The sequence below is a fragment of the Gouania willdenowi genome, chromosome 6 (assembly GCF_900634775.1).
Source record: "Gouania willdenowi chromosome 6, fGouWil2.1, whole genome shotgun sequence".
Lineage (NCBI taxonomy): Eukaryota > Metazoa > Chordata > Actinopteri > Blenniiformes > Gobiesocidae > Gouania > Gouania willdenowi.
In genome coordinates, this window is record NC_041049.1 from 57704563 (window position 1) to 57716766 (window position 12204).

Sequence of the window (12204 nt, forward strand, 5' to 3'; positions counted from 1 at the left end):
GTCATCTCTGTGGCCAACACTGTGCTGAATAGCTCTTATTGGCATTTGTCCTTTCTCTTCCCCTCGCCATGCTCAGCACTCAGGGACACAGCCATGTTTGTGTCATTTTTTACTGCTAGTGGTGTAAACTGACAGAAAGTTGGCACAAAAGCATGTGTTATTAATAATGAAAACATTTTTAAGACAAAGCCCGATAGGGAGAAAATTCCCAGTTGTAATGTGTGCATCAGGGTTGGTGTCAATTTCATTTTTCAGTTACAATTACGTTTTCAATTACCCATGTTCGATTACAATTCAGCTACGATTACAGTGACCAACATTTTTTCCAATTACAAGTCCATTACGATTATTTTTTTATCCTCAGAAAGACAAATACAACTACGTTCAATTACAATTAATCACAATTCCTGAGCCTGAAATAAATAACCTAATAAAAGTGAACCTTCCTCTTGTGTTAGCTTTCTGTTGGGATCATAATAACGGGTCCTTAATCAGCTGTAAAATGCACAAAAAATAAATATCTATCATCTGATTTCTTTCCTATCAATTGGCTACCTTGTTAGGTTTAGTAATCAATGAATATATAGGTTTTAATATTTTTGGTGTGGGCGTCTGAGCCTTTTTTGTGTCAGCATACCAGTCGATTACATTTTTTTTGAATGGTGAAATGTGGGAAAGCTTGATATGAAACATATTTTTTTAACTACATATGTGTACAACTGTACATAGAACTGTAACACGGTTCCCCATTTGTGTGTTAAATTATAAAATTACAATCAAAAAGTCAATTATCTGAACTCCGTTATGATTTAATTGCGATTATGACAGCAACAGAATTTTAAGATTACAATTATAATTACGCCATAATCGGGATTAATTGTCAGTCACGCAATTACAGTTATAATTGACCCCAACCCTGGTGTGTATCACAGATGGTACATTTACAGTAAAGTGAATTTGCAGTGATATGAATGTGTGTGTTTCCCGCAGACGACGGAAAGCTGTCTCTGGATGAGTTTCAGGCGTTCTTCTCTGATGGCACGTTGAACGAAGAGGAGCTGGAGAAGCTGTTTCACACCATTGACTCCGATAACACCAGGTCAGCACTTCCACTGCGTGTGTGTGTGTGTGTGTGTGTGTGTGTGTGTGTGTGTGTGTGTGTGTGTGTGTGTGTCTGACACCTCTTATAATAAATTAATTCAATTTAGTTTTCCCTTTGGGTCAATGCTGTTTTAGAGGTTTTTTATTTTTTATTTCATGAAATCCTTTTTCTCTCCAGTTTATGTTATAACAAATGTTAAATAAGAAGCACTTTGCAAAGTAAAAATATCAAAAGCAAAAGCAGGTGATGAACTGAAGACGGATGAATATCGAACGTTTTGTGAAGTCATTGTCATCTTTCACCATCAAACTTCTTTCTATGCTTTATTTTTCATCACTTTTCCAATTTTTTGTGACATCCATCCATCATTTAATCCTGTGCACCAGTGGATCTCACATTTCTAAGACCAGGGACCTTCAAACTTTCATAGACTCCATTCAACTCATCATTTAACTCAGTTGAACGTGACAGATATGTTAGGATTGTTCATTGTGGTTGATTTAGTATGGAAAACAACATGTTATAAAAACATACATGGGTACCCATGTTACTTCAGAGACCTCCAGGAGTCGCTCACGGACCACCCCCCATTTCCTGTAATTTCCAAATTGATGGGCACATAGTTGTGTGATATATCATTTCAAATGGTAATTAAACGTAGAATACGATTATGTTTCGCACAATTCGATTAGGGGCCCACCCCACCTTTTTTTGGCAATTTCCAAGTAGTTCTCTCATTTATTTGTGAATCAAATATTGTGACAGTTGGTGGTACCAAATAATTTACATATACCAATATATAAATGAGGCCCATTACTCCGTATGTACCACGGGGGTGCCGGGGACCCCCAGGGGCCCCATTTTTCAAATGACTACTCCTCCGTTCATGCTCGGGCTGTAAATTGACATGGATATTTCTATGAGCGGATGTCAAGAGCCTCACGGAGACCTTTTTGAAAGGGGGGTGGGACGGAGGCCTGGGGGCCCACGCCCTTTTCTGGTAATTTCTAAATTTATCTGAACATAGTCGTGTGATATATCGTTTCAAAGGCAATTCAATGTCGATTACGATTTTCGTTGCGCAATTTCATTTGTTTTACTCGCTGGAAGCGAGTCATTTTAACTGAATGTTTGGGAATGTGGTACGTGCTATACGGCGCAGAGACATTCTGCCATAGTTCACCAGAACTTGTTTAGAAAAAGGACTTCTCTGCACACACTTATCCTGCTTAGGTTGGTTAGACCTGCTCAGCTGAGATAAAAAGACCTCTGCATACAGTTTGCTGGTTCTCTAGAAGGCCAACGGACGAGGAAAATCGCACCAATCACATAATTTTTTTTCAGAAGGATGGTTGGAAAAACCTTCTTACATCCAGGGAGAACATGCAAACTCATCTTACAATAGCCAGAGCTTGGGGAAGATCAAACCTATGACCCTTCCACCCATCTATTTCAACAAAATGTAACGATTATTGAGGAAGGTAAAAAATGATCCTCCAAAACTCGTAAAAATAACATAACATTTTAAATCACATATTTTAGAACAGTAATAATAATAGTTAAAAATTCATGCTAATGTTCAACATGACGTCACGTTGTCACACCCTCCCACTTTTGGAATGGCTGACCTAATCTATTACACACAGGCAAGTTTTGAATTGAACAATAATAATAATAATAATAATTTAACAACAACAACAGTATCAATCAGCTTCCAAACCAGAAACTCAAAAATGGACCATCATTCATGTGGCTTAATATCTGTTTTAAAATGATGTTGTAATATTTTATCTAATTTTTAGCATTAGTATTGCCTAATCCTTGTTAAATGGTAAATTGTAAAACCAGTTCTCACGTACCTTAAACTGTCAAATGCAAGGATAACAACAATATAAACTAAATAATATTGTGTTAATTCAGATTAACAACGTTTTGGCATGTACAGTATACTTCAAAAATCAAACGTTAGATAGAAGTCCTTTGTTCTTACAAATCTACATTATGTTTGGACAGAAATCTTCTGTTAAAAGTGGGGTTAGTTGTTGTGATGCAAATGGTTTTGTGCCTTAATAGAATCTGATCACTGCAGCAGTTTTTTTTAACCCATTTAAGTTAAGTAAGCTTGGCAGCCACATGCCCGGCCTCTGCAGATAAATTTACAGATTGTTCCGAGTAAGAGCAGAAACAAAAACCTAAGCGTTCCTATTTGAGGCTCGATGTTGATGCATGAAGAAAGAGGACGGATGTGGCAGAGATGGAGTGCTGTTCTGGCTCCTCTCACTCTCGTCCGTCGTGCTTGGTTTTCTTTTGCAGCTCTATTTGATACATTTCTCCATGCTTTGATTGCTCCATATGTCTGCTCACTGTCCCTCCCACGTCATTCCTTTTCCATCCTGACATAAATGCTTCTACTTTCTACAACTGCTGCTCCTTCTTTAGATACACACAGATATATAAAATTGGTATTCACTTTGAAAATTAGATACCAGATTAATCATGTTGATGATGTTTAAAATAAAAAAATTAAATAAAAAAGAAGTGTACTTATCTGTAAGGATATCTTACACACTGATATTTATTTATATCTGCACTTTTTTTTTTTAAATACTATTTACGTTATGCAAATACTGTAATACTGTTTTTTTAATCCTGCAATACAAGCCATTTCATCAAAATTTTGTTCTTATCTGTACTGTAAAGTTGAATTTTGAATGACAAAGAAAGTCTAAGTATGATTAGGAAATTGTATCAACTTTCGGGTGGTTCCCAATCATTAGGCCATTAGACTTTTGGTATTTGGTTTGGTCACAGAGAAATTATTCACTTCTGGCTTTTATTTTGAAATTAAAACTTTTGACAGTAGAAATTCCTGCTTCTGTTTGCTAGTTTGAAATGTACATTTAGTGTAGCAACGGTGTTGTTTAAACACAATGATTAGTGTCTCAAACCTCATGTATTTATCAGATAGATGCAGATAAACCCATAATATTCACACTTTAGGACTGTTTCAGAATTTACTGGCTTTGCTTTAAGACCTACTGTTGGTTCACAAAGTGGGGTACGGGTACCCCCAGGGCTAAATTTTACAACAGTGCAACAACATTGGAAACTGGAATATACAGTGAATAGACCAGTAGTCAGGAGCTTCAATGCATTGTCACAAATGACACAATCTCATTTAAAAAAACGCAAATCCAAGGAGCGCTACATTGCTTTGCGCTAGGCTAACATGCTGCTCTTTGCCACCACGTACTGGTGTGGAAGTGGATTTTCAGCTTTGACAAACATGAAAAGAAATACAGAACAAAACTTTGCATGAAGAATGATTTAATACTTGTTGAGGCTCAACACTGAAAATGCCAGTAGGCTAATTATTTAAATGAATCTGATAATTCTGAATAACATGTTTTATTGTGTTCTTACAGATTATTACTCTTTTTTTTTATTATATATTGTTACTGAACAGGATACGTAAAATTTAGGGCCAAATTTCACTGTAGGACTACTTTGTGTATGACATAACTTTTTTTTTTCCAACAATATTTTTTTTAATTATTTTTAGCTTTTACGACACACAACGACTGTACAACCTCTCAGACACAGATCCGTGCTTCTGTTTCTTCACGAAAAGTGACAACTTACAAAAGTGTACAGAGACTTCCATAATTCCAAGAAAGAAGAGACAAACATGTAAATAAAAATAAATAAATAAAAAAAAAATTAGGCAAGGTACAGTGTGAAGAATCCTTCTCATTACGGACCTCGGATAGATCCAAACGTTCCACATATGTGATAAATGGCTTCCATATAGATTCAAACAAGTCATTTTGTCCTTTCAGGAGATAAGTAATCTGTTCCAGTGGTAGAAATGTCAACATCTGTTTAACCCATTGTCCCATACTTGGAGCCCTACAGCATTTCCAGTTCAGTGCAATCAGACGTTTGGCTTGTAGTTTACCTATGTGTCTATAAGCAATGTTCATATTTAGTGTATTTGGGATCATTGGGATAGATTCCCAAAATAAAAAAGCAGGTTCCTGAGTTAAGCTTTTTGGGATGATGTCTTTTAAAGTTTTAGTCACTGCCTCCCAAAATGACTTAATGACTCTACATTCCCAAATGCAGTGGAACAGTGTACCCTTTTCTTCATTACAAGTATCTGGAATGTCAGCGTTGTATTTATTCAATTTAACTGGAGTGATGTAAACTCTCATCAACCACTTACATTGTAATATCCTTAACCTTGAGTTCATAGTTTTTTTTTTTTTTCTTTTATACAAACAGAACGCCATTCATCAATAGACAGATTCATTTCTCGGTCCTTTCTCCATGCCTCTAGTTTAATAGTTGAGTTATCTGAGGAGTTTGATACCAATAAATTGTTCCTTTTTTCAAACTGTCTTCAGTGATCAACACCTCTAATTTAGATTTAAATGGTTTTTAAAAGATTTAAACACACGTGCATCCTCACATCTTCACATATCATAGATCAGTGAGCCTCAACTGGTGGGTCGGGACCCAGAAGTGGGTCGCAGACCTGTACTGGGTGGGTCGTGGACAGATGGTCAAAAATGAAGGAATATTTAATGTCTTTCATGTTGGACTTTCTTTTGACAAGCATGCTTTAAAATGCATGTTGCAAGAAAACATTTATACATTTATGTTTTACAAAATATTATATATATATGTATATGCTTTCAACAGCTATTTTTGGAAAAACTAAATTTAATTGTTTGAATTCTAAAAAAAAAAAAAAAGAAAAAAAAAGTGGGTCGTGATTTAATGACCGTGGAAAAATGTGGGTCCCAGGGTGAGACCAGATGAGAACCCCTGTCATAGATGACAATGATTTCCCTGACATGGACTTAGCTCTTTTTCCTTGCTTTTGACTATTTTTTTTCCCTACTTTTTAATAGCGGTCTCTTTTACTCTGAAAAATAGTAAATAATTGTATGTGCGTGTGTGTGCATTCCAAATAGACTTGACCTTCTTTTCTGACCCTGCTTTTCTCCTTCCTTTTGCTTCCCTCCGTCCTGTCCTCCACTAACTCCACCCATCTCTCCCCTCTGCTGCTCACCTGCTGTGCTGTGATAGTAATGTTGACACTAAGGAACTGTGTGGTAAGTTAAACACACTTACGAACGTGCACACGTCACAAACTCAATATCCCTCACATTTCTCAGTTGAAATTTAACATTTTTCCTGTGCATCAGTTTTATACCTAAAAATCGTATATATAGATGTTTTAATGGATGCTAATGCATTTATCTTTTGTATGTGTGTGTGTGACAGACTACTTTGCCAAGCACATGGGTGACTATGAAGGGGTTCTGGCCTCATTGGAAACCCTCAACCTCTCCATCCTGAAAGCCATGGACTTCACTAAAAAGGTAGGGTGTGTGTGTGCACATTTGTGTTGTGTGTGACTTTCCTCAGATCTCCGTGAAACCCTCACAATTCATGTTTTTCAATCTTCAATTGTATTTATTTGACCTTTTTCACGTTTTTTTTCCATCAATCCACTGTCACATGGGCTAATAGCTCATCTTAAATCTGTACAGACATTGAACAGGGTTTCTTTTTCCCCCAAAATACTTTTTATCTTTTTTTGTCCTATTTTCTTAAAACTTGAGCTTCAGTAAAAATGAACCTTGACATTTAACTCGACCTCTCTCTCTCTCTCTCTGTCTCTTTTTTTTTTTTTAAAGTTCAGTGAATGCAGCTGTGCTGTCTTCCACCTCCTGCAATGTTAATGCATCTGACAAAAGAGTCTGTTTTAATGAACTCTGTTATGCCATGTTTAACTCTGGATCCATACTCTGGGTATGACCTTTTCAACTCAATAGAAATGTAAAAATAAATGAAATAAACAAGATAAATAGGACCAAATTTTCCTACTTAAAGTACAAATAGAATGCAAAATGACAATTTATGCCGGTCTAAAATTAATGACCGATTAGTACAGCCAAAAACACGGCAATAGTTCACCATTTCCTCTCACAATTTGGGATTTGCTTGTTTGTGTGCTGTTTGTAAACCGGCTGCTTACCTCCAAAATGGCGACTTCCGGGTTGATGACGTGCCGTGAAAACCCTCTATAGAAACACAGAGTCAATCAATACTCACTGAGGGCTGGGATTGAAGGAACCCCTCCTCCCTCCTCTCAGCTTTTATAGAAGGGGCGGGGCCAACAGTGAAAGTTGATGATGCAGGGGAACTAAATAATCCATTTCAGCCGATCGCAAAATTCAGTTGTAATAGCAGCATTCAACCCTTTGTGGCCAGTGTATCTGACATTTTACAACTGAATATGCAACATTTCAATACTTTTACTAAAATGTGAGGACTAGGATTAATAAACAGCACTACTTAACATCCAAATACAAATGTATTCAGCAGAAAAAAAGTGGGTTTGGGGTTTAGTTACTCTTGAAAAAGCGTTGAATGATCACTTGTGGCAGTTTGAGTCGCTCTATTGTGGGATTGCTCACAAATGAAATTAAAGATACATGGAGCAATATTTGGCATTGCACCTATAACCCTTGTTTTTAGCTTGTCCTGTTTTTCCCAAAGCCGCTTCCCATACGTACATGTTTTATTCACTAGTGCAAAAACCACTTCTTCCTGCTTCCCAAATGACATCTGGTTTGAAAAAGAAAAGTATGTTAACATCAGTTTATTTCGTAAATAGTTAAAGAGAACTCACATTATAACAGTTTTTACTGACCTAATATTAGGCTTTGTACATTATGCTCTTCCAGGGTAGGGCTTTTATTTTTAGGCGGTGAAGAGTGTGGGTTGTATATTTTTTCAGGCAGCAGCACACGACACACATGGCAGCAGCGAAGTGACAGTCCTGTTATTGTTTCTCAGTGTGCAAACCCTGTACCTGTCCCAAGCAGTGTGTGTGTATGTGTGTGTGTGTGTGTGTGTGTGTGTGTGTTCCCAACATAATCTATAAGTTCACAGCACAGTCTATATTGTTCTATACGCGTTATATGTTCAGTCTGGTTCCATGGATCTAGTGTGCGTGTGTGTGTGTGTGTGTGTGAGTGTGTGTGTTGGGGGGGTTAGTTACCAGTGATGTGTTGCCCTGGTTTTTCCTCAGTGCTATATATAGTAACTGGTTTGCACACATTTCCATGATACTGTGTGTGTGTGTGTGTGTACCTGTGTGTATTTGTGTGTCTATATGTCCTTCCACATCCTTATCTTTGTTTCTGCTGCAGGCTATTCAGCATTAAACACACACATACACACACACACACAGCCTGAGGCCACTTCCTTTCTAACGAGCAGCCTTTTTTTATTTGGTCGAATGTCTCTCTCTCTTTTTTTTTTTTTTCATTTTCCAAAGAAGACAAAGGAAACTTATTAACACAACTGTTAAACTCACTCCTCAGAACGAGCTAACAAGCTACAAAGAGAGAGGGCTCGTGTTGTCCTGACATTAGACGACGCTGCCAAAATCCTTTTACAAAATGAAATACTTTTTGCAACATTTGCAGCATTCCCTGTCTCTTTTGATTCTTAACACATACGGTAGTTCTCTGTTGTGCTCACTTTACAAGGAATTGCCATGTGCAGTATAATGATATGCTCAGAGCTTAATTTGGCCAGAACAAGATCCGGCACCTCCCAAATTTTGACCGGCACTTATTTGATTGGATCCAGCACTTCATTTATAAAAACTATAATTTTCCAACTTTTTTGCTTATAGGTGTTTTGATTACATTTTTAGGCCGGGCTACCGGACTCAACACGCCACTCACTTTGTTGTTGTTGTTGTTGTTGTTGTTGTTGTTGTTGTTGTGTACACTAGCTAAAATCACTACTCCTCTGTTATTTGTGAACGGATCGAGCTGAAATTTGGTAGGTATAATCTATGGATGTGTACGCATCGACGCTCTTAGCCCGATTTTCGATTTGGGGCCCCAAAAGAACAAGAAAGTTGATTTCTCATTTATATGCGAGTCAAATATTACATCAGTTGGTGGTACTGAATCATTAGCACATACCAATATATAAATTACCTTGTACATGTCATGGGGCCCCATATTTCAAAAGACTACTTCTCCGTTAGTTCTCGTTAGATTGGAATGCAGTTTGGCATGAATACTCTAAAAGTGATTATAATGAGACGCTCTGAGCCCTTTTTGGAAATGGCGCCCGGGGGCCCACCCCCCATTTCCGGTAATTTCAAAATTTATAGGAACATAGTTGTGTGATATATCGTTTCAAAGCTAATTCAACTTAGATTACGATTATGTCTCGCACAATTCGATTAGGGGCCTGGCGGCCCACCCCCCTTTTTTTGGCAATTCCATTAAAGTTGTTTTCTCATTTATTTGTGAGTCAAATATTGCGACAGTTGGTGGTACCGAATCATTGACACGTAACAGGGGGCCCTCAGTGTCCCTATTTTTCAAATGACCACTCCTCCGTTAATGCTCGTTTTACTCGGTGGAACCGAGTTGTTTGACTGAATTCTTGGAAACATGGCATGTGCTATTCGGCGCAGTGACGTTCCGCAGGCTCGGTCGTAGTTCAACCAAACTTGTTAAGCATTTTATTTCGACAGCTGTCTTTTATTGAGTTGAAATCACTGGACATTTCATTGTAAACACAAAATTGAATGTAGACACACAGCGCGAGTGAGGAAGAGAGGGAAAAGTCAAGCCACGCCCCCAAGCTACGTCTAAAGTCTGATTTTGCGCAAAAAAAATGTTTCTGTCAGCTTGGAAGACAGTAGAAAATGGATTGGATTTAAAGAGCTTTTTTAAGCCAATAAGTGAAGCTAAGCCTGAGGTTTAGAAGTTCAAGCTGGTTTTTGTGGAAATCGTGGAGCAGCAGCAGCAGCAGCACAGTAAGCGAGTAGGAGCACCTGTAGCTACGATGCTAATGTAGGAGAACATGCCTCCAACAGGAGGAGAACTATTCAGGGACATGAGGAGGACTCAGGGTGGACTCAACATGAGCTGCTACTCAAGGCAGGCCTCGGCTGTGAAAGATGTTAAAAAGTTGTGAGGATACAAAGTTCTCCATGGCTGTTTTTTTTGTTTTCTAGCTGTTTTGACAAATAAAAGGTAAGCACGCATTTTATTTTCATTTTCCGCTGTGATGCTGATTCAGTAGAGGTGTTATGGCCTTATGTTTTGTTATTTTATTTATTTTTATTTTTTTATGTTTTGGTTGTAAGAGTTTGTAAATATTTTGTATTTGTGGATTTTTGTGTTCTGAAAGATGGAATTTTCTGAATTAAGGGTCAACTTATCAACATCCATGTCAGCATTTAGAATAATGAACAATCTGAACATTAACACAGGAAAGAACAAACAGCGTGTGTATTTTTGTTGTTTTGTTGTTTTGTTTGTTTTTAAGTCATTTTCTATATTGTTTTGTTGTTTTATATATTTTTATGTTATTGTGTATTTTTGTTGCTCACGTGTATATTTCTATACTTTCTTTTCTATGTCTTTTGAGTCATTTTGTGTATTTTTGTTGACATTTTGTAAATGTTTCAGTTTTTTTGTTTTTTGTATTTTTAATCATCTTGTGCAATTTTCTGTTTTCTTTTTGTAGATATGTTGACATTTTGTATTTATCTGTAATGTTGTTGTCATTCTGTAAGTTTCTCTGTCATCTTTGTGGATTTTTTAGTTGTTTTGTGAGTTTTTTGGGTGATTTTTGTGTTTTTGTGTTCTTTTAGTGATCATTTTACATATTCTTCTGTTGTTGTCATTTTGTGTGTATCAATGTATCTTATGTTTTTTTCTTTCATTTTTTTTTGCATTTCCTTTGGTTAAACATAATTAGATCGAGGGCCACATACGCCAGTTTCCCACGTTTGGTGTACGCAGTGTGACACCAGTTTGCGAGGGGGGAAAAAACCAACAGCTTGACCTAACCGTGACCTTTTGAGCCCTGTGAGAGTTGATTACATCTCTATCTGCTACAATCGATGGGCAGAAAAAAGCATGTGCAAATGGAGCGAGTATGCCTCTTTATTCAAAATCTGTGGTTAGTGACCCAGAGAGGTCGCCATAACATTCATCAAGTGTCTATATGACATCAGCTACGTATGGAAACATTAAAATGATTTGCTATATCTCACTATAAAATGTGTCGCAGTAACAGGTGCAAGTGTGTAGTCTTTCAAGCCTTAGTTTATTTGTGCATTCCTTAAGAGAAAGTTGAGTATGAGGGTTGATTATGTGTCACTATTAGTCATTATCCTCTCATTCCTGCTCCCTAAGGGACAGCCATCAAACTAGAACCTCATGCAAATGTGATCTTTAACACACCATGCAGTCTTCATTATCAGAACTGTTCTGGTATCATTAAGCAGGAAGCCTGCAGGAATGCCGCATGCAAGTTTCAGTGAACCAGCTGTTTTTAAAGTAATTAGTTAAGATCAATAGACAGTTATCACCACTGACCTCACAACGGATTAGTTCCGATATTTAATTAAGACTGTTCTGCCTCTTCGGAAACAAAAGCGTGGGAGCATGACCAGAGCTGTAGACGCCTTCAGATCGGAAAAGGAATTAATCATCTTATTGATTTTCAATCTTTTTATTGTTAATACCAGGGTTGGGGTCAATTATAATTGTAATCGCGTAATATATAATTAAATACAATTATGGCGTAATTATAATGTGGAGTTGTAGTTTAAAATATCTGTTGCTTAGTCGTAATTAAATTGTAATTAAGTTCAGATAATTGACTTTGTAATTGTAATTGCCATGAAAATTCTATAAATATTGTCAAAACTGGGGAACCATGTTACAGTTCAGTTTACAGTTGTACACATATGTAATTAACATTTTTTGAAATATGTTTCATATAAAGTTTCCCTACATTTTACCATTAAAAAAAACAACTATATTTTTATTGAATAGGAGGCCTAACAAGGATAGGAAAAAAATGAGATGATAGATATTTGTTTTTAATGTATTTTACAGCTGATTTTATTAAGGTTATTTATTTCAAGCTCAGTAATTGTGATTAATTGTATTTAGTAATTGAGAATGTTATTGTATTTTACTTTCTGAGGAGAAAATGAATAATTTTAATTTAATTAGAATTGGAAAAAAAATTGC

The 12204-nt window shown here is 36.7% G+C and overlaps 1 protein-coding gene across 2 annotated transcripts in view; it reads left to right on the forward strand.

The window, feature by feature from the left end:
- Nucleotides 1-12204, forward strand: part of necab2 (N-terminal EF-hand calcium binding protein 2) — a 149620-nt gene that overhangs the window by 54821 nt on the left and 82595 nt on the right. For both annotated transcript variants that reach the window (XM_028448836.1, XM_028448835.1), the window contains exons 3-5: nucleotides 991-1099; nucleotides 6197-6222; nucleotides 6395-6492. In XM_028448836.1, the coding sequence (XP_028304637.1) occupies nucleotides 991-1099; nucleotides 6197-6222; nucleotides 6395-6492 (233 nt within the window). The remainder of the gene's footprint in view (nucleotides 1-990; nucleotides 1100-6196; nucleotides 6223-6394; nucleotides 6493-12204) is intronic.